This window comes from Aulostomus chinensis, chromosome 12, assembly GCF_037954235.1.
Source record: "Aulostomus chinensis isolate RoL2024-O1b breed Wild chromosome 12, RoL_Achi_v1.0, whole genome shotgun sequence".
NCBI classification, from domain to species: Eukaryota; Metazoa; Chordata; class Actinopteri; order Syngnathiformes; family Aulostomidae; genus Aulostomus; species Aulostomus chinensis.
Genome location: NC_141331.1, coordinates 12,288,844 through 12,312,362, shown reverse-complemented (window position 1 = coordinate 12,312,362; position 23,519 = coordinate 12,288,844). Strand labels below are relative to the sequence as shown.

The following is a 23,519-nucleotide window of genomic DNA, read 5'->3' as shown; positions in this document are numbered from 1 at the left end:
TTTAACATTACAAAACGTTACGATAATAATAAACAGGGACTTATGGATTGTTGCAAATGTGAAAATACTGATACACAATTGGACTCAGTGGTCAACTGCTACAAAAAAAGAAGCCTACGAAAACCCATACACAGGATAACGAACCACTCTCCTGTCAACCGCTTATTTGCTGATGGATTGTCACTGTTCTCTCTGTCAATTCCCTCCAGGCTTTCTTTCTGAATAGATGTTTTCTGCCCCCCCCCCAAAAATTAAACAATAACTAAAAATGCATCCCTATAACACACAAAATGATTTGAGGAATGTGTGACCGGGTTAAAAATCTCGGCGAGTTTGATAACGTATGAATGCACTGAGGACAAGAACCACAAACACAAACCATCGTGACATTTCAGATATGGATTTTCACCGGTAAAGTTATTGAAATTCAAGCACGTAGATTGATTCGGTCAAGGGGAGTCATAAAACGGACTGCATTTATATAGAACCTTTACGCTTGCAAAATATATGATTTGTGTTTGATTTCTTTTCAATAGTTGTTGGTGGAGGCGGTAGGAAGTGCTTTTGTGGCAGGAATTCACTGATACCTATCTAAGAACTGAGAAAAGTAGGCGGAAGTATCACTGCCCAGATATAACTATGTCAGAATTGGGAACAAAATAGATTTTCTTTTTTGAAGGAGAGGGCAGAGAGTGGGAAAGTGGCAAACTGTTATTGTTATTGCAGGAAAAAAAAAAAAACCCTCTATAAAGTGAAGGTGAAATACTCCTGTTGAATTTTCTCCACAGCTTCCATCAGCTCTTGCCGCCTTGTTTGACTATCAAACCTCTGTGTCTAACAAACCAAGCCTACATTTGCTCCGTGAGATAAACAATAACCATCCTTCAGGCGTTGTAGAAGTGTTTGGACAAGGCTGCTGAGAAGACAGGCAAACTCATATGGGGAGTGTGATGAGAAGCAGTGTGAATACAGGAGGAGAGAAGATGGATAGCATGAGAGACAACCTCGTGGCCTGAGGCTGACATCATGGGGAATAAAAATGATGAGCTCATCCAAAGCAGCCTCCTCTGTAGTGTAGGCTCTACTGGGAGTGTACAACTAAGACTCCTTAGCTCCAGACTCTCACTGGGATAGAATATGTCATCTCCAGTCTGGTGCTGGGTCCATTGAGATGTCAGTACTAATGACGGCCGTCCAGCAGTTTATCATGAGGCCCTGTTCCACGAAAAGGTTGTAGAATAAAGTGGCTAGGAGGCATTATCACTTAGGTTGAATCCATAACAACCCTTTTATTAGCATTATTACCACCAAAAGGAAATTAACTATCTCAAACCGGTTTGTGGTTAACTAATACCCATTTCATGCTGGGCTGAACCCCACTCATACACAATAATATCTGGCTTTTGCCTTCAGTGGGAAAGACCAGTGTCAAAACCATCTGCAGCACTCTTGGGGATTAAATTGCACTACCTCTCATCAGCAGTGATGGCAAAATTGACACAAATTTGCACACGAAAACATGGTAATCACACTTGCCCGGAACAGTGCTGTTAGAGAAACACTATGGCTAAACTTTATTGTTACACAGACTATGCACTGCTTGATATGTTAACAATGCATGCTAACAGACTGCTATATGCCCTATAGGCCCACTAACTTTTAAAAACACCAATTTACCAGTCTGCACTGCAACAGTCAGTTCCACTTTTACAGGGTATTTTACCAGTCAATTCTTAGTGGATTGGCTGGTGATCTAAATAACTCCAAATGGCATTATATTTCAATGCTATTGTATTACAACTGTGATGAAATACAGAGAAAGTTTGCTCACTATATTTTCCATCTGTCCAAAGTGATAATTGTGTTCTGTGTTCATTTCTTGTCCATTCAACAATAGAAAAAAAAAGACTTAATTTTCTGTCATAAAAAACAAAAAGCAAACAGCAAACCCCATATTGTGAACACCCGTGCGCACGCACGCACACATGCACGCACGCACACACACACACACACACACACACACACACACACACACACCTTTATTCACATTCGTTACATGAAAGCTTGATTCTCTGTTGTCTGAACAATGGTTATCCGTCATTCCATTTCGACACATGCTCGCCGTGTGAGGTTTCTCTGTTTGTCCTCTAATGATTTTTGCCATTAACTTGTCTGCATGAATCATTGCACATTTATGTGGCTAAAAACAACCACATTAATCCACTAAAGGGAAACATATGTCATTCTTATTCTTCTTTTGTTTGACTTAGTATTTGACTTCAACAGAAATCCACATGAAGGGTGTATTTTTGAAAGCCAACCCAGAAGTTCACTTTGCCAGGGTTCTCTCGAGTAAAAACTAATGGGATTTTTATTTTGGACTTCACATTTTTGCTGAAAATATGCTCTGTGCTGTTCAAAAATTGAAACCAACACAAGGTAATCTTCAATGATGAACACCACTTTGATTTTTAAGTGCAAAAACAGTTGTTAGCAGTACAAAGCTAAAGTTATGCTATGAACGAACTACGAGGAGGACACATAGTAGACACAAGACTTCAGCTTTATTGCAACTTACACTGCATTTCTTCTGTTTGTGCCATGATGACATTTATCTCATGGCCACTTGTTAGCAACCGTTGTTAGTGTTTGGCTACTTGTTAACAACTGCTGTTAGCATTTAGTCACTTGCTAGCAGCCGCTGTTTTTATAACTTAAAAATGCTTCGAAATTCACAAGTGCAGTGTCAATGGATATGTTTTATTTCATGGAGCAAAATGTTAAAATATCCTGAGCTTGTGTTCACCACAGGCCTTATTTCAGATATTTAACCAAAAACTCATTAACTTTAAAACAAGTGTTTTAAGACTAATTTTTGTGCCTCCTTTTTGAAATGTGAATGTCACCCCGAACCTTTAGAATAGCAGTCTTGATACAATGGAGGGGCCTAAATCCAGCCTGAAAAATGTCAAGGTAGTTGCAGAGTTATCGAAATACAGCTTATCAATGAATTTGATAGTGAATGGCTCAGTGCTCAGGTGTTGGAGGAATAGCCTTAACATTAGTGATGTGTTGTTTGGTACATTAAGCTATCAGGGAACAAAATATCTTCACTAGAGCAAAGACTGTGAGTAAGGCATCATGTGGTAAAACTGAGACGTAAAACATTTTTATCAAGAGTTGTGAGGTTTATGACGCCAACGTGAGCCATCATTAAGAGATGAATTCCAGCTGATTTCTGAGGGGTGTTAATTAACCGAGGAGAGAGACAAACGGATAGTTTACAGAAGTTTTCACATTTTTCCACTTTGTAGCAAAAAAAAAAAAAAAAAAAAATGAGCAGAGTCATTCTATGACTATACAATAGAAATCAGGAGATATCGTAGATTGATGAGTTTATCCGCGGAGACAAACAGTAAGCTGAGTTAATGATCTGAGACAAGAACGTTCGTCTTGAATTTTTCAGCTCTTTAACTTGAAATTGTGGAGACTTTCCTCGAGAAGAAGATCAAACTGAATTTTAAGTTTTCTGCCTTTTATGTTCATTTTCCTGACGCACTTTAGATTTGACCTGTTGGATGGTTCCTCCACATTCTGCTTACCAGAAGTGACGTTAAATCTAACTGGTGCAATGTAATGAACGGCAAGAGGTTCGAGTTCAAGCTGACCAGAGGACAGAGAGAAGGGTTATCGTGAGCCAACCTTCTTCAGATCTTGTGCAAGTGGCCGCTTTGACAAACTTATCCAAGCGTTTGGCCTGGAGCGGCCAGAGAGAGAAGAAATATATTTTGAGGCCACAAAATAAGACCTTGTCCACTCAGTTTTGTTATTTTTAAGCTGCAAGATATAACTTGTTCCCTTAATTTAATTCTTTTACCTTTTTTTTGTACAAGTCTGTATTTATGAATTGAGGGAGCAAGTTCTATATAATGGCCTCTAAATAACTTGACTAAACCTCTAAATAAATAATATGACTAACTGGTCATATCTTGTGCCATCGAAATAACTTAGTTGAGGGCACCAGTTAAATCTTGTGACCTAAAAATAACAAAATTTAAAAAGCTATGTTTTTGGCACATAATAACAAACTTAGAGGAACAAGTTCTAACATGTGGCCTCTGAAAGCGTAATAGGAATAGGAGTTTATTTAAAAAACTGATTTAATGTAAGAAGTTAAGTATCCTGACCTTGAAATAACTTAATCCAAGGGACAAGTTCGATCCTGAGGCATCAGTGTATGTTTCACCAGTCACTCCAGGGCCTGGTGCTGTACATAACTGATAATTTGTGACATAACATCGCATCAAGGACTCCTCGCGATCCTCCTCAGCACCTCCAGAAAGTTAAAGTTTGGCAGGATTGACTCTGAGATCTGCTGCCCTGTTATTTTTATCCAGCCTCATTTCAGTTAAGAATATAATGTCAAGTTTCTGACTGGAAATCTAATTGTTAATTAAAAGGATTTGCCTGTCAGGGAGCTTACTTTAAGCTAAATGTGCTGTGTCAGGAACAGGTTCAGAGATTACTCTCTGTTCCCTCTACCTCTAATCAGGACGCGAATGGTACCTGATTTTGAAGTATGATGACAAGAAGTAGTACAAGTAGAAGTTCCTTGCCTCTCTCGAACAGCAGAGAGGAGAAGCAGGGAACCATATAAACTAACACTGGGACTTTGAGGATATCATTAGTGGTGGGACTGGTCACAGTGAAAAATGTGCAGGATGAATTAAATTCAAGACTCGGGCAGTTTTTTTTCACAAATAAATCTGCATATTCTAAAAATGTCAGACTTAATAAAATCTGGTTCCTGTTTCAGGATATGACGCCCATTATTACATAATCTTGACCTGTCAGAGGAAAGAAATCCATATCTGTTACACAAGTCCGTAATACCTCGGTAAAAATGACCCCATCATCCCGCTTTGCCTCTAACGATGTTGATGTTCTGTTGTTATTTGGAAACTGCTGCGATTTTTTTGTGCTACTTAGCAGTAAAGATCAGGTTTAAACGCTACGGATTGGTACTTTGGTTGCATTTTTAAACCAATTTACCATATTTTTTTTGTTTTTATTTCACAAATAATTTACCGAGAGATTATCAGAACACCTATCGTGCAGCAGTTTGGTCAGCTGCGTGGAAAAGATCGTTAATGCATGAAGATATTTCTTCTGCTATGACACATAATACAAGGGCTGTCCTTCTTGGCACATTTCTTGAATGCTGCCAGTAAAAAAAATAAATAAATAAAAATAAATCATCATGAGAATTTTACAAATGTTTAACCTTATCTAAATCATCACGATGAGCGGTGTGTTTCCGTCAGTCCCTTGACATGTATTATATCTGAACTTGCTATTATACTGTTTTTATTTATGAGGAAAAAAAATCTTTTTTTTAATAACTGACCAAAAACTTGAGTTGCCATGGTGATGAAACCCACTTTGAAGAGCCATCATCCACAGACACAAAAGCCAAAGTTAAAGAGCTTCTTCTTCTTCTTCTTCTTCTTCTTCTTTTTTTCTAACAGTCCCCTCATGCACGCAGTTTTGTGCAGCCCAGCGTGTGGAAGGTAGATGTTTGTGTGGCCTTTTAATGTTAGAGAGGGATGAATAAACCCTTAATAGGAGTTTGGACCTTTCAAATCTTTATCGCTGGAGCTTTCGGCTGCATTGATCTCATACCTTCATTGTGAATAATGTCTCATTCAAACTGTGACTGCAACAGCAGCAGTTAAAAAAAAATACTCAGTGGCTTCTATTAACATTACCAAGAATACTACATGATAAGAAACAGTGGCCTGGAATATTGTTCAACTGTTTTCCATAGACCTTTAGACGAACAGACAGAATGAAAAACTGTGTTTTCCCTTCCCTCCTCTTTCTCTGCTACCAAGAAATGATCCATTAAAAATGTGTCCATGACATCCTTTACTGCATCTTTTGCTTGTCTCTCACTTGTCTGAGGAAGGCGTGCTGCAGGGCAAATCAAATTGGGCAAATACCAAAGAATCACAGAGAAGTACTCTTTCAAACACTGGCGCCACACAAGGTGTCTGATCAATTTCAATCTGGTTTCTGTAAACTACATTTTTCAGAGACAATGCTCCTCAAAGAGTCAAATGACACCTCAATGGCTGCAGATGCTGGCTAATGTTCATTCCTGGTTTCAAGAGATATCACCGCGGCAATTTATACTGTTGATCACCACATTTGAATGCACGGGCTGAGCCTTCTGGTGGGCATTTCCAGGACTGTATTTATAATTGTTCTCCTACTACCTTGCAGATGTCTCTGTAGGTGAATCCCTTTGAGACGCTGCTGCTTTGCCATTTTTACTCTCCATTTACATGTTTCCTGGATAAATAATCAGCAATTGCAGCAGCGTCTCCTAACATTTATATGCTGATGATATCTAGTTTTATTTCCCTTTTAAACCTGATGAGCTCCAATAACTGCCTGTACTGGAAAACATTTAAATGTCAATAGAAGCTGGATGGCGAATAATTTTGAAGTCCTGATTGTTGCCTCTAACTTTTCAGTCCTCAGATTCTCCAACATGACAGCATTTACAACATTAAAGATGCTGGACAACCCTTAATACCAAGACAATAAAGAGTTATTGTTATAAATGTATTTTCATTCATTTGTCGGTGGTTGGTGTACAGCTTTTCCGCCGTGGACTGATCTGGAGTGTATCCTCTTTTTTGCCCTCAGAGTTCACAGTAGTGTGAAAGGAATGATGTCAGAAATCTCAAAACATGAGAGTTTTTTTTTTCCCATTCACATCTGTTACACGCTCCATCTTTCAAACCAGTTGACGTTACGCATTGCCTAAGAATCAGTCCGTCATTTGGGAAAGTCAAGTTCACAGGCCTTTCTAAGAACACGATCAAACATATAGCTGGTTCAAACACTGCTGTCATGAAACAAAACTGAAAGCACAGAACTCTCCCCTGTGACTGCCTGGGAGCTATACTTGATCTGAGGGTGCTTCTCATCATTTCACAACTTTGCTCCAGAGTCCAGACTACATCAGGGATCAAAGCGTTTATGTTCCAACTGCTTCTATTGTCTCTCAAATTACATGATGCTACCCGCAGACTCTCCAACAGTCACCCTGGAGACTTTATCAAAACTTGAACTCGTCTTTCCAAAATTGCCTTTACCCTGGTATCCTGCCTCTGGCTGTGGAGGCGGCTCTAGAGGAGAACAGGAAGTCCCACCTGAGTGAACTGGGAGGTGGTTGCAAAACTAAACGCAGTTTTTGTTTCATTGTTCATTATATCACAATAAATATATGATTTTCCATACAACATTTAAGGGTGTTTATATTTCAAGTGTTACAGGGACTATTTTTTTGCCTGGAATGTTCTAAAGTTATGTATTATAGCTGCAACACCACATTTTAAATATATATATATATATATATATATATATATATATATATATATACGACTGACTGCCTTTTAGCTTAGCTGCAATGAACACCAGTGGTGGTGCACAGGAGCAAACCATCCAAAAAGTCAATCACACGTTTCACCAAAATGATTTGTCTGAATTTATAGAGCTGGCATGATTATTTTATTTAATACATACCCTTGGACAATTTTGGACTGACAATCTCTCATCCCAATTTGTTCGCTAAACTTCCAAAGCCTGCTGTTCCTCAAATGTTGGTTCAAACCGGTCAGGATCAAGGTCTCAGTTGGTCCAGAAGTAATCACCCTCATTGCCTCATCATCTGTCATGATTGGTAGCAGCAGTCCCTCTCGGAGGGGTCAGCCTACGTTTTGTGTTATTGATTGATGTAATTGGGTCTTTTGAGGTGTTGTGTCGAGTCAATGTTCCCAGTCAGGAATGTAGTTCTGGGTGTGTAACAATGAGAACAGCTTGTAAATTTCAGTAGTTTTATTCCACAGCAAGTTAATGCACACAAAGACGAGAAGAAAGAAAGTTTTGGATGAAAGTGTATTTGATGACTTTTAAGATAATTTTTAGGTTCTACTGCTAGCATTCATTGTAGCTAAGCTAAATAGCAGTCAACCATCCACCATAGACTGGCTGAACCACTACTAACCGTTGGACTAATTAACAAAATGCATAAGAATTAATAATACTGGTTGTTCTGGTGTATTCGCTGGCAAAGAGGGTGTGTTCTGTTTTCCAGTGGGCCCAGTGCGTCAAAACTGCAGACATTCATTGCATGGACTTGAGGGGGGCCATTAAAGAACCAACCAAGAAACACACATTTATCCATCCCCTGTTTCCACAAATTTTTTTTTTGTAAGTGTGCACTTATGGATCAGTGTGACAATTTTATTTCTCATGAATCATCCTGGTAGAGCAGAAGAATGTTTTACTTGCGGATTGCGGCTAACATTGTGCGATTGCTTCCCAAAGAGGCAGCTTTTCTTGACTCAAACACACCATTTACCACTCATCCCTGACCAAGTCCTCTCTCTGCGCCCCACTGCTCTACACACACACACACACACACACACACACACACACACACACACCCCTTGGCTTTCATTCATTGTGTCAGCCCCACCAGTAACCAAATTATTCATATATCCCATAGACTGTGAAGTCTATTGATCCAGCTTGTTAGCCAGCATTGATTTCTGCTTCGTTAATAACATTACTGGAGCCACTAGTCAGTGTGAGTCCAGGTTTCACCTTAGCTGGCACAGACAGGCTTATACTGATCACTTTGTGTGTGTTTTTGTCTTCCCCAGGGACAAGACAGAACACAATTAAACTCAACTACTGTATGCAAGCAGAAACGTATTGCTTTGACCAATGGCATGCTCTTGGTGTGGGTAAGAAAAACACTTGTTGACACGGGGAAACATGCTTATTCATATAAAGGATGTGCAGATTTTGCCGTCTATTTTTATGGGAAAAAAAAAGATTTTACATGTGAATGTGACTAGGGATAAACTAGAGTGAACATCCAAGAATGAAAGGTTGACTTATAAAATGAAGAATGGCTGACTTGTTTTGTGTATGAGTGAAGTGAGGCTTCAGGAGGAGAGACTGCAGGCAGGGTTGGAGTATTGCAGGAAAGACACAAACAGCTCCTAAATGGATTCCTGCAGCAAAAGGATGATGCATTCTACATGCAATACTCTTCCTAAAGCCTCTTAGTGGAAGTACAGTTTACTGTGCTCTTGGAAAATAGAGCAAGATTTGTTTCATATTCAGGCACGGGCAACATTTATTTCTCCAAAACAAAACCTGCAGAGGATATGATGAAGCGACAATGTCACGATCTCTCCCTATGATGTGTACCTTGTTGAAGCTTGATAAGCTGACTCACACATCAGAATCCATCTTCCAGACAAGAGATGTCAAAATATGTTGAAACGTTTACTGCCACTATCTCATTATATATAATTAGGGCATAGTAATGTTGAGGAGGAAAAAACATCATATTGTGATTATTTTTGACTCATATTGGAATATAATCAGGAATGGAGGTTTTTATGGAACCGCACGAGCTTGGCTAATTCAATAATACACTGGAAATGACTTGTCATGCTTGGTGAAATGATGGCATGAAACAGAATCGAATGTTTGTGTTGTTTTTGAAGAGTTGTAATTGCCTTTCATTTTATTTGTGTGTGTGTGTGTGTGTGTGTGTGTGTATGTGAGCGAGTGAGTGAAATGTCACAGGTACTTGTACTGTATATCATTATCGTAACATCCCTGCAGCATTACCTGCTGCTCCCTGCAGCACAAGTCGGTAGCACAGTGCTACAAATGACAGCAAGATGCTGAGTGAAACTTTGTTATGCCAACTGAAAAACATCCTCATGTTAAAGGGTGCTTAACCAATTTTAGATGTAGACTTAGTAGTTATCTCAAAACTCAACAACGAATCCTGCAGATGGGAGTCGACTATGTTGATTTGTTGATCTAATTACTGTTTGCGGGCACAAAAGCTGTAAAGCTGTCGCTAGACTACAATGCTGCCTTGAAAGTTGAATAAACTGAATTATGTATGAAAGATGTGGAACATGCAAAGGTTTGTCTAAAAGGCTGTCACTGAACAGCAACGCTGATTTTAATGTTTGAAATATGTTTTATACCAGAACTTTTGAGTACTGTCTGAAAACTACACCTGGAAAACACGTGAAAAATAAAATATTAACATTAAAAAAATAATAATAAAAGTGTGAATAGTTGGAAAGGGTTAATGTATGAAATAAATTTAACCTCCAAGACCAGGATTTTTTTACTTCAGATTTATTGACATTTCCTCAAGCCATTCCAAAGAAAATGCGGTGAGATGAACTTGAATCTTTTCATTTTGTCCAAGAGTCTCAGTAAATGTTTGTTTCACATTTAAAGAACTTCGTTCAAGGCATTAATGAGATATTTCTATAGCAGTCGGAGTGACCTTTGACATTGATCACCAAAATATTTTAAGTTCATCCTATAGTCACAGTAGATGTTTGTTTCAAATTTCAAGTAATTCTTTCAAGTTGTTCTTGAGATGTCACAGTCACACTCTCATATAAGTAGTGTTCCCGTTCAAGGGTTAAAAGTGTGTGTGTGTGTGTGTGTGTGTGTGTGTGTGTGTGTGTGTGTGTGTGTGTGTGTGTGTGTGTGTGTGTGTGTTTCTACTACAGCACTCAACAAACAAGCAATCTATCAGCTTTGATTGTGATTTCAGAGTGTGGGCAGGGCCTCAGAACCTTCCCACCATGTTGGCCCACCGTCTGAGCCTAGAATGGTGTGTTGGTTAGAGATAAGATTTCCTCTGATGTCCTGATATCTTTTATTCCTAAGCCAAATAACCTCCTATTCAGGGGGTCCATAATGGGGGGTACGCTAGGACGTGTCTATGGGTACCCCTGTTCCTCATCAGCAACCCCCCTCCTCCCACCCAAAATCTCTATCATGTGCACACACACAAACTCATATGACTTCAAAGGCCAAAATAAAAGATTGTGCTACATAGGCAGCCATGTTTCTGGGGAGTAAAATACATACAGAAGCTGCTGTGGGGCTTGTTTAGTTAGAGCAAATCCTTATTCTTGAAAAACCATAAATAAAATAACAAGCCCATCATCTGGGATTTATTCTTCTAAATTATTCACACGGCGCTAATTAGACAATCATCTGGCAATATACTGAACACACCAAAGTTAATCAAATACTGTATGGACAACAGCACTTGCCTGCGTGTGTTTGCTCTCTCTCTCTCTCTCTCTCTCTCTCTCTCTCTCTCTCTCTCTCTCTCTCTCTCTCTCTCTCACTCACTCTAGTTTGGACTGTTTTTGGGAATGCAACATGGTTGATGAAAGACAAACATCAGTTCCAGACAATTCTGTGCAATAGGGTTGCAAAATTGTAGGAACATTTAAAGTTTCTGGGGTAATTTATACTAGCTACGTCTTGTAACCTACTGACATAAATGTAAACGCTTAAGTAGAAAGATGAATACAGTGCAATACATTTAGTATAAATCACCACCAAAATATCCAGTTAATCCCACCCTTTTCATTCCCATACATTCTTGATGATTCCCATACATTCCTTTTAATTTCTAAGGAGAGTTTCCCACTTGATTGCCAAAAAAGGTAGAACACAAGACTTTTTTTTTTTAAAATGCCCAAATTCCTTCCAATGGAAAATTTTGCGGGTGGCACGGTGGTGCAGTGGTCAGCACTGTCGCCTCACAGCCGGGGTTCGAGTCCCGGCTCAGGCACAGGATCTTTCTGTGTGGAGTCTCCATGTTCTCCCTGTTCCTGTGTGGGTTCTCTCTGGTACTCCAGCTTCCTCCCACAGTCCAAAGACATCAAGAGGGGACGAGGCTGATTGATACTCTAAATTGACCATAGGTGTGACTGTGAGTGTGAATGGTTGTCTGTCTCTATGTGTTGGCCCTCAAATAGACTGGTGACCTGTCCAGGGTGAACCCCGCCTCTCGCCTGAAGGCTGCTGGGATAGGCTCCAGCCCCCCTTAATAGAATAAGTGGAAGAAAATGGATGAATGGATGTGTGGACCTTTTTTGAAAAAATTACTGTAAACGTTTAACTTCTTTGCAAGCCGACTGTGCACGATAATCATGCCCCAAAAAAGAGACTGACAGCGTGATTTGTTTGTTTCTGAAGTGCAACCGGTCACTCCAGTTATTTTTTTGGCAGTTTTGTACGAGTGTTTAACGAGTTACCAGAATGAATTGTCATATATTGTAAATGTAATGGAATAATAGAACAATGCCATCTGACCCTTGCCTGGGTCCAACCAAGAAACAAACATTCAGCAGAGAAGACAAGTATATTAACACTGCAATCTTCAAAGTAAAATAATAAAATATTAAAAGGAGGAAACGAAATATGGAGAAAACAGACATTTATGTCATTTTCGCATATAAATATACTTAAAGTTGATAATGTATCTATCTTGTTCACTCAAATGCATGAGCATGCTGTGCCACTTTGTAGTTCAAACTTTCATACCTGGTGATTAGCTAATGATTGTGGGCTGTGCTCACCCCTTTATTCCCCAATGAGCTATTTTTCAGAATACCCCGTATAAATCTTGAGCCCTGAAATCAACGTTAATTACTTAAATTTCCCCTTAATTATGAGGTTGTTTGTAGTTGTGTGTTTCTTTTCCCCACAACATACGCGTTTGTGTGTGGGAACTCCAGTTCTCCCATGGAAAATCTCATATGGAAACTACAGTTCTATCCAAGTCTGTGCGGCGTCGCTCCTCCGCCATATTGGCTCAAGGCTTATAGGCTTTTAAAGAAAACTCGGGAAACATCGAGGCGCCAAAATGGAGGACAGCGGGGTAGTTTCAGAACTCTCCCCGTGTAGGAGGAGCTTGGTTTTCTGGAAGCGCCGTGGAGCTGAACGTCCGGGCATACGGGCGTCAGTGATAGAAAAACACATAACCCACTGGAAAGTGTGACACAGACCTGGAGCAAAAGCGAGGGGGGCTTCTTTATTATATTTTGAGGACTTAAACCCACCCGTCCGCTACACGACAGGAGGACGGAGTGTGACACATCCCGAAGGTATAATCCGTGGCTGCTCGGGATGTGAAGATCACCGTGACCCACCTGGATCACTCCTGTAACCGGAGCCTGATGCCCGCTGTCTGCCTGGGCATTCTATCCACCGTGTGCTCATCATTCACCCCGGAGTGTGCGGAGCGGTTAACGGGAAGGGAAACACCATCGGAGCAGTTGACTGAAATGTTTGAGAAAGAAAGGGCTGGTTTTTGATAGGACTACGATACCGGGAAACTGGGAAAGGCGGGGCCGAACTAGTGGACTCCCCAAACTGGATTACTGAGCTCCCCCGTGCCGATTCATACACAGCGACGCAGCGGTTTTTCGGGGGGCGGAAGGTCGACGAAGGAAGCAGCAACTGGGATTTAAGAACCTTTATTTGGAACTCTACACCGACTAAACCGCCGCCGGTACACACGGGCAGTGTTGGTCAGTTATTTCTGTCTAACGGTCACCTGTTTGTGGCCTTCTTCTCCCACCGTTTAGGAGCACAAGTTAACCAGGTTTGGGACGCATATTTTTGGGGATATTTTCCCCCTGCCGGGGTCGAACTATGGCGGACGACGACATTCTGTTTGAAGATGTGTACGAGCTCTGCGAGGTCATCGGGAAGTAAGTGTGGCATCGCCGCTATGTAGTAACCCATGTTTGTGTTTTGCACGGTTAGCGTCGGTCACCGGGCGCTTTCCAATTAGCTCCTCCAATGTCCTGAAGGAATGGCACGCGCGCGCTCGCGGTACTATGTGCGCGAGCCCCCCCCCCCCCCCCTCACACACACGCACGCACGCACGCACGCACTAGATATAGCGTGCTAATTTCTGGTGCTGGTGTGTCCGTGGCCGTCAGAACTGCATCAATCGCAACCTCCGAGGATTGTGTATGTATGTGTGTGTGTGTGTGTGTGTGTGTGTGTGTGTGTGTGTGTGTGTGTGTTTGCGTGTGTGTTTGCGCCCGTGCTCTTTAACCGTTTGAGTGTGACATGACATAGAAGCGATGGCCTGGCCCGCAAGACAGTCAGGGATAGCAGTTACATTCCCAGTTTTATTGCGTTAATCCCACATGCAGATAAGATTACTGGTGGTTATTTATCGACGTCCTCTTCTGCCCAGACTCACAGCGCTCGCCTGGCATGATACTGTGTGCTCTGGCCAAGTAGCAGTAGGTAACTTGCTGCAGAGATTAAAGGGCAGGGCACAGACCATCATGAGTCATGCACCCCGCACATCTGGTCATCGTTAGGGATTCTTCAGACCACTGGAAACAATATTCCCTCCCAGCTGTGCATGTCCACAGGGTGTGAGTTCATTGAGAAGCTCCTCAAATTCTGCTAGATGGTGACAGCCGGTCCCAATGTGGAGCAGGACCCTACATTAACCCCGCCATGGAAGACGTAGTGCTGCATGGTTAATCGAATCATGATGTCAGCCCATGCACTTGTATAACCACAAAAATTATTATGATGAACAGACTCCGCAAATGTGGCGCAAATGCATTTTTACAATTTTTTGCAGATATACGAACACATGTTGGCAACATTTATCCATGTGATGTTACCTTTGTAAAAAAAAAGTGCATACTGAAAAAGTCAACTATATTCAAAACATTGGAAACAATAAATCATAGATATATAGAGACATATCCATCTCTAGATATATAGATATAGATATATATGAGATTATCCACTGATACAGATGAAGCGCTTATATTTTTTGCTTATTTTTTTTGCTTATTTTTTTGATATTGATAATTGTTTGATTTTGTAAAACGTTTTCAAAGCAGTCCAGTGTGTTTTTTGCCAGTTCAAGTGTTTATGATGGAGTTTGAAAAACACATTTCAAAGTAATCAGTGTGCATTTATGGTATTTACTATTATTTTTTTTATATTGTACTGCAAGTGCATGTCTTACTCACCAACTCCTGCAGCATTACTATTGCGTATGCATCCCACTGGATATTAAAGGAATAGTGAGTCTATTGCAGGTGTGCGCAAACTTTTTTCCGAGGATGGCCAAACAAGAACCGCGATGGTGGGCTGAGATCCTAAATTCCCTGGAATAAATGTTGTATAGGCTTGATAAATTTGATGAACAGCTCAATGTGTTTTAGTGACAGTGAGTACAGGTACTTCTGGATTTAGAAAAAAGGCATTATCAGATTGATGCTCCTTGAACAAATTACAAAAAAAAGATTCCATTATTAGGGATCCTTGAGAGGAAATTTTCCTGTCACAGGAAAAATAAGAGAACCGTATACACGTAATTTACCGTATTGTATCGCTTGAATTATTTTGGAATGTTTTATTATGGTGTCTTTTTTGGAGGGGGCCCTGCTGCTGTAAATGCCTCTCAGGAAGCTAGATTTTGTTGTGGAACAAGAACTGCAGGTACTATGGTTACTAAAGCAATCCAGGACAGCTACAGAGCTTGATTTAGCATTAACATGTGTCCAGATAATTAAAATCCATTGCTACGAGCTAGACTGTTGTGATGTAGTTAATATAGTGCATGCAAGTGATTGTGAATGTTCCCCTGCTGCTGGTGCTGCCTCTGGAGTGACTAATAACCTGAACTGGTGAAAATGGCAGCAGGCACCGTCTGTGCCGCTCAAGTGTTTATTCCTGATGAGCAGCCCTCTCCTGTCATTATTGCCTTCATATTCTGCACTTTCTCCTGCTGAATAGCTGCACTACCTGCACCACACCTGGGACTTTCCAATTTGTTATCGCAGTGTTTCATAAAGGAGCCAAAGGATGAAAGAAGAGGAGTGTCAAGGGAAGCGCTTGCTTTGTTTTAATATTCAGCCAAGAAAGTTGAAGGAGTGGACGGCGAAGGGATATCTGTTTGAGGGTAAACTCGCTTTCTGCTTTGACCGACACATGAATAGCAGATTGTGTCATCCCAAAGTGCTCGTCTTGAATGAAGCACTTCATTGGAAGCACAAACACAAACGCAGTGAGAATCAGGAGCTTGGCAGGCCTGACAGACGCAGTCAGTCCATCATAGCAGGGTGACTGGTTATGAGGCGTCTGCAGTGTCACAGAGATGGTTGCCTGTTTGACAGGGTGAGCAGACCTGCGCCTACACTACATGTTTAGGCAAGCCTGAGAACAATGTTTTCTCTCTTCCTCCCAGACAGTCGGGTGGCTATTTCTTGTTTCTGTCTCTGGAACGCACATGGAGTGAGCCAAGAAAATTCCCTATATATAATGTAAAAACACAGCCGTATCCAGTTGCAATATGTGGTCAGCCAAGACTGAGACAGGAAACACAGGTCAGTGTTCTCTGCATCGTAGCTTCACCAGGGTTGCACAATTCAAGGAATATTCAAGGTTGGAAATTTCCCATTGGAATTAACAGGAATAAACTGGAAATGTTTGGGTAGTTTTTTAGTCTTTTACAGACAAACTCTATATAGATTTTATTCTCATGAGCAGATAGGTGACCTCTCTCCAGTCAGCGTACTAAATCAATCGGATAACTAGCAAACAGCAGTGGACACAACTGTATAAAACTCATTCTGATATAGTAAGAGCTAGTTAGATAGTATTTAGCTGAGAAATCATCAAGATGTACAGGACAAGGTGTAGTCATTGTAGTCTTTGTATTCCTATTTGTTTCCCTTAAATTTCAAATATATTTACGTTAATGGTATCCTGTATGTTCCTGTGGAAAGTTTTCATCTGATCATAACTTCCCATAGAGAATTCCTGTAAGTTTCCACACCTTTTCAAACCCAATGCCTCACACATGTCGACAGAATATCTGTGTATAACAGTTTGCAGAACTTAGTTACAGGTACACACAACTTGCAGTTTTTGACCCATATGTTGCAGGAGTTGCAGAGTCAAGATATCACATGTAAATAAGCCCAAATTGGTGTGTCACTTGAGAAAATGTGATTCACTTTGTCTTCATGTACTGACTCATAATTTGACCATGCGTGATGATTTTAGCCTGCATTCTTAGAGCACTGACCCCACACAAAAGCCTGTCACCCGTATGTGTGGTTGCATCTGTCAATTTGCTGTCAGACTGATCTGGCCTGTTGTGTTATGGTATCCTGAGGCATAAAAGCAAAGGGGGGGGGGGGGGGTAAATGGAGATGTTAAGACCATGAAGAGAAGAACGAGGGCAGTAAATCTAGGATGGTGTATCGGGGCGAGCGAGGTTGCATTGAAGATGTGATGAGTGAGAAAGAGAGGGAGAGTGAGAGAGGTCAGGGGCACAGTAGAAGGAAGCAGTCCATTAGTTTGACTCACACATTAAGAGACATCCTGTGCCTTGAGGCCATGCTCTCTTCTAGTTCATCCTCAGAAAAGAAAGTTGTGTGTGTGCACGCTTGTCTTCTTCAAAGTAGGGGACGTAATGCCGGCGTGCATAACAAAATATGGAGCTACCCTTTGTTTTTCTCAATCTGTGCAGCCTGAAACTACTGCACACGAGTTGATACTTGGTGACAACGGTATATGGTAATTTCTGTGCATGTGACACAAATGATTTGTTTTTCATCCAATAACCTTAGGATCTCTTGGTTCCGACATTATAATACACTCCACACAATGTTTAGACCTCAGTCACAATCCATTGAGGGGTTATGAGGCTAACCACAGCATCCGTCTCCTTGCACTATCATCTCCTGTGTTAATGGAGCCAAAAATGGGACTTAATTTTTCCCAGATGACTGGATCAATGGCCTCCCTATACAGAATATTAGGACACACTGTGGATTCAACAATGGATACGGTCCTATAGCATACATTGCTGCAGGGCCTGAATTGCTCCCGAGTGAATCAAATGAATCACCCTCCATTTGCATACCTCATGGTCAGGGAGGATGCTCGGGGGTGCTGTACAAAGCCTGAATGTCATTATGACTCCAGGCCCAAGGAGGCGTGTGTTAATGTGTGTTGCATGTGTCAGATTTGGTAATTGTGTCCCTTTCCAGGAGGCGGCTGGGAATATAAGCCCAAGGCCTAGTTCCATATCCTGTGCATGTGTGCCACTCACCTCGTGGAGTGAACGGACATCACCACAGAGATTAACATCCTGCTTCACTGCTGCCTGGTATATGTACATATACCAGTAATGAGCTAATTTACTGATGGGTTGCGTTTTCCTCTTCGTCTCTGGGTGTTTTTCTTTGCCAAAGTCTGAATTATGTGCTATTAAAGGGTCTGCTAAGGTTTGTGAGTTTACGCTGCAGCATGTGCACAAGTGGGTCCCTAATGAAAGGCCTGATGAAATGTGTAAAACATTGACCTATATTAGGATTCCACCGTGGAGCTGAGACTGAGAGCTGGCGGTGTGTCGGTGATAATAGGCCTGGGCAATTACAACTCGAGTAGTACACATGATGGACACATAGTTTGACTTTTATAGATTACCAGCAAAGTGCCATGAAAATACACAAATCTTTGTATAATTAAACAGGTTGCAAGTGAGACACAAGCAGCCTCTGAGGTTGGGTGGTCGTCCATTGTCCGCTCATTATTGCTGATAGACTTGTGCGGGTCCCTTCACCAGCATCTGCTTTGTACGCTCCTCCCCCTGTCTCTTAAATTACGGAGGAGTTTGTGGTGAAGAAGAGAACCAAATCACCTGTTTGGCACTAATTCGGACCTAAACTGGATGTAGCCAACAAGTTGAAAGATACACCTGAAGCTAGTTGCTGTTTTTGCAAAGGCACTGTGCCAACTAAAGACACCAGTTTGCACAAGCGTTTGGAGATGCATCATCCTGCTGAGCACGCACGTGACAGCCATTATATTCATCCACTATCCCAATCCTACCAGGTTATCCTTTTAACTGGTGTGTTTTTTGGTTATATGCGTCATGTACATTTGATGCATGAACAAAGTCAGGAAGTGGTGGGAAAACGGCTTTACTGTATGGTAGTTTTCTGTTTTTCTGAAAGAAAACAGAGCACTTTAATTTCAAAATGAAGTAGACGACTTCTGCTCCGTTGTCTGTGGTCCATATTATCAGTAGTCATCAATACAGAAAGAAATACAAACATCAGTTTAGCCACATTTATAGATTGCAAAGCAGTAAGTCGAAGGAAGGCAAGCTAACCGTAATGCTTAGCGTGAGTCAGCCTCACATATGTGAAGAAATAGGCAGGGCTATTCTACAATGAACCTGCCCTGGTCATGGCACCTCCAGGCCTGTGGGCTGTGGGTTAGTGGGTTAAAAACTCTGGTTTTTACATGGAGACCTTAAAGAGCAGGCTTGTCTGTCTGTACTCAGCTGAGACTCTTCCCCCAAACAGAAAACACACCAGGGATCAATTTGAATCGAAGCCTCTGCCAAGAGGTGGTATTGTCCTCACTGTTGTCGCTCTCAGTGGCTGCCGGGACGTCTGCTCGGCAGGAAGGCCCAAAGCAGATTCGGCTACAGAGGTTACAGAAGGTGCTTGATAACAACCGATCAAAAATGCTAGAATTCGATAAGAATTCTTATTGTTTTCTATGTTGTTGTATTATTATTGTTCATAATTTCTGTATTTGTCATTTAGTATATGAAGTCCTATGTCAGGAAATGTTAAGTAAATTGACCGAAATGCTTTAATGAAAAGTAAAAAAAAAAAAAAAAAGGAGATAGAAGTGATAAAAGCTGTTTAGTGTTGCCTGACAGTTTGCACTGCAGACCAAAGACAATGTAACCCATCAGATAAGAACATCGTGGAATAAATCTCCATACAAATTGAGCAGGTTCTTCTGTGTTGTCTACACACGGGATATTTTTTAAATTATTTTTAATGTGGGCGGCACGGTGGTGCAGTGGTTAGCACTGTGGCCTCACAGCAAGAAGGTTCCGGGTTCGAGTCCCGGCTCGGGCACAGGATCTTTCTGTGTGGAGTCTGCATGTTCTCCCCGTGTCTGTGTGAGTTCTCTCCGGGTACTACGGCTTCTTCCCACCATCCAAAAACATGCAATTTGGGGACGAGGCTGATTGATACTCTAAATTGACCGTAGGTGTGAATGTGAGTGTGAATGGTTGTTCGTCTCTCTATGTTGGCCCTGCGATGGACTGGCGACCTGTCCAGGGTGAACCCCGCCTGTCGCCCGTTGACGCTGGGATAGGCTCCAGCCCCCCCGCGACCCTTAATGTGTAGGAATAAGCGGAAGATGACGATGGATGGATTTTTAATGTGGGAGACTTAAGGACTTTTTTTTTAATTACTAGAACACAGAAATCAACAGCAATGATACTGGCTGAGAAGACTCGATTGACATGACTACATTTTGTTGTCCAATCTAACAGCAAACGGTTTGTGATGCCTCTCAGGCAGTTCATTCTCATTGGCTATTATTTTTTGTTCATTATTCATTGCTGTTCTTTTCACACTACACGATCCAGCAGGTCCACTCTGTAACTGGGCAGATAATTGGTTTCGATCAGCCTCGAGTCAGAAACGCCTCGCATTTGTCGCGAGTGGTTAAAACCGTGGCGATTATTCTCCAGTTCGGGCCTGCATAAGTCATTTTCTGTCAACTTTGCACGAGTGGTTGTGACTGAATGGGGTCCTGGGCCTTGTGGGAATACACATGTTGTCTCAAGGGCCTCTAGTGTGTGTGTTTGTGTGTGTGTGTGTGTGTGTGTGTGCGCGTTCACGCGCTTAAGCAGCCTTCCTAATATGATCTTAGCTACTCTGTTCGGGTTTGGAGCAGAAAATGTGCTGAAAAGCTGGTTCTGGCATGCACAATTACACTTTGCAGTGAGATCACACGCTCACACATTTTAAAATATTTATTTGCTCCCATCAAGCTGGAATAAACAACGCCCCACGACCCCCGCAGCTCTGTGTGCAGCGATTAGAAAGGACCATTTGGTGTCCTTTTGAGCCCTAAAGAGGAAGTCGACACATGTCAGCTACCTGCTGCAGCACCATCTCAGCTCTTCTTTAGATTTGCACTTGTTGAGGCAGCTGAGTTCATTTTATTTTGCTGACTTACAGAATGTCCTCCAGCACAGCTTTCTTTCTCTTGTCTTTCTAGTCAAATTCTGATTTCAAAACAGGGTCTTCCCTAGGTTTCTCATGTTTGTCCCACTCAGGCAAAGAAAAAAAGGAAACAAACATGCTTTGATGAAGTATGTCTGGGATTCAGAGTGAAAAGTTTCTCCCAAATCAAAACCTTTTGAAAACATTGCAAGTCACTGAAGCCCAAGAGTGTGATGGTAATAATTTCATCATGAACAGTCTGAAAACTGTGAGGACAGGACACAGGACTGGAACAGGCTCTTAAGAGCTGCTGGAGGGGTGAAGGTGTAAAATGGTTTCAATCAGGCAGGATCAGATTTGATGAGGGCAGTGTCCTTTTTATAATTGGACAAGTCCTCCTTGTTTCAGGACTCAGGCTACATCTCACAGATTGAGACATGTAGTGGTTGTGTGTTTATCCCCCCCCCCCCTTTTTTTTTTTTGGAAACTACTACAGACACACAGGAGATGTACTCGGGTAATATCACCTGTCACCTGCAACTCCTCTTTGGTGAATTCCTCTCACTGTAGGATTTTATGAAGGAACAGTGCTGCAGCACCAGCAGGTTTCAGAGAGGTGGGAGCCTCGGCCCCTCATGGCTGCCCTGAGGTGACGGCAGCCCCTAATGAAGTGTGGAGACAGTCTCACCCAGCTTATCGACCAGCGAAGTGACATGAACGGTTTCATAGTCGAGGCAGGAACAGGTTTGGGCATCGCAACATGTTGCCGTTAGCTTGCAAGGTGACACAGCACCTCCATTAATACATTAGTAATGATTTAGCTCCCGTCTGACCCGGTGTGTGTCTGAACACTCTCCCACTGAGATGTCATGTGTGTATAATTATGCCTCTGCAGCTGCAACAGCCCTCATAGTTCAGCACCGTGCTGAGGAATCCCCCCCCCCCCCTTTTTTTTAAAATAAATAATCACTTGGACTTGAGAAGATGAACGCCTAAGATTTAGGCGGTAAAAGCTCAAGGTCACCGTGACTGCACGGACACACTTTTCTGGCCTTGTGTGAAAGCTGCATCTCAGAAATGCCTCTGTGCCATTAGTGTGAGAGCGTGAAACAATGACACGATGATATCCATAAGCTTGACGTCAGAGTGACATCATATACTCTTCTGGCTTCTATTATTCAAGACCATCTCAGCAATACCATGGGAATAATGAGGAGTTCCATTTCACCATTAAAGATACTTGAAACATTTTATTAGATTCCTTCCAAAGTCTGCACGACATGCAGTATAAATATATATATTTGTGTGTATGTGTATATATGTGTATGTATATGAGTCTGGACATAATGGATGTAAACTGCAGACTGGTTGGCGGAGTTATACAACCGCCAGGCTATAATTCTAGATGTAACCAAAGGTTCATAACACACAGCTTGAGAGGTAATGAAGGTTCCTGTGAAGTCATCCACACAGTGCACTCAAAATACAACATAAAAGTTATGACATAATTGCTGACCAAAATCACCATACTTGTTTTTAGCGACCGGTGGTTTTTGGTGTGTCCCGAGTCAGAGAAGTAGCTGATGCAGCCAATGACATTAATGCTATTTTTAACTGGCTCTTCTTGTTTCCAGTTTATTTTCTTAGTCTCACCATCATTCATTTGGGCCCGTTCAGTCTTAACCGATTTCCATGCTGCGTGCCAAATCACACACTGTCACCTGGGTTACAGCTCAGGCCCCATGGAAAAACAACACCCACCATCATGTGAGAGACACAGGGAAATACGTTTCCCTTTCAAACCCTTCAAACTGCCTCTTGGCAGAATAGGAATAGAATTCTGGAAAACATTGTTCATGCTGTCAACCCACACACAGTCAGAAGTTGGTGTTTGACTTGTTCACTGCCTGCAAATGACGACAAAAAGAGAGGTGAATCGGATGGAGGACTTTGCTCCGTTCAGTGGAGATTCAAAGATGCTGAAGTACCAACCCTCCTGTGTCAAAGTAGCTTGGTTGATGAAGAGGTTTTCATGTCCCCCAAAGTTGCTTTGTGTACATTTCAGAAAAACTCTCCCTGTTCAAGCTTATTCTTAAACCAATGTTTGTATGCTCAGGAAGGTTAAAGTTCGGATTTTCATTGGAATGTAAATGATCTCAAGATTCTGGAGTTTTTGTGGTGTAATGTGGTATGAGATGTCATCATGTGGTTGTCCACACAGTGCTTTGTAGGAGTTACCCTGGCTACCCTGTTTGGCTTATTCACCAAAGAATAGCCAGTCTCACCACATTCAGGGGAAAAAAGACGAAGAATGAATTTATTCTAGCATGTGCATGTAAAAAAAGAGCTGAACAGATGTTTAATTGACTTTATTTTTTCAAAGCCAACTTGTAAACAAGCAGCGTTTCTCAAGCCTGTTTTGAGAGAAGACCATTCTTCCATGTGCATGGGGGCATGAGGCCTTGGCCACTGCAGTGCGTCGCTGCACAAAGGTCAGAGGAAGGAACAGGAGCTGTCAGTCTGTGGATGAACTCAGTATGTGGA

General features: G+C 41.7%; 1 protein-coding gene across 17 annotated transcripts in view; it reads left to right on the top strand.

The window, feature by feature from the left end:
* The first annotated feature begins 12,800 nt into the window (after positions 1-12,800).
* caska (calcium/calmodulin-dependent serine protein kinase a) overlaps positions 12,801-23,519 on the top strand; it is a 94,684-nt gene continuing 83,965 nt past the window's right edge. For 5 of the 17 annotated variants that reach the window (XM_086220187.1, XM_086220191.1, XM_086220194.1 and 2 more), the window contains exon 1: positions 12,802-13,646. In XM_086220187.1, coding sequence (XP_086076313.1) covers positions 13,588-13,646 — 59 coding nt within the window. In that variant the 5' untranslated portion in view covers positions 12,802-13,587. Of the gene's footprint in view, positions 13,647-23,519 lie in introns of all 17 variants that reach the window. The other 12 variants (XM_086220201.1, XM_086220198.1, XM_086220196.1 and 9 more) reach the window with 5 other exon arrangements.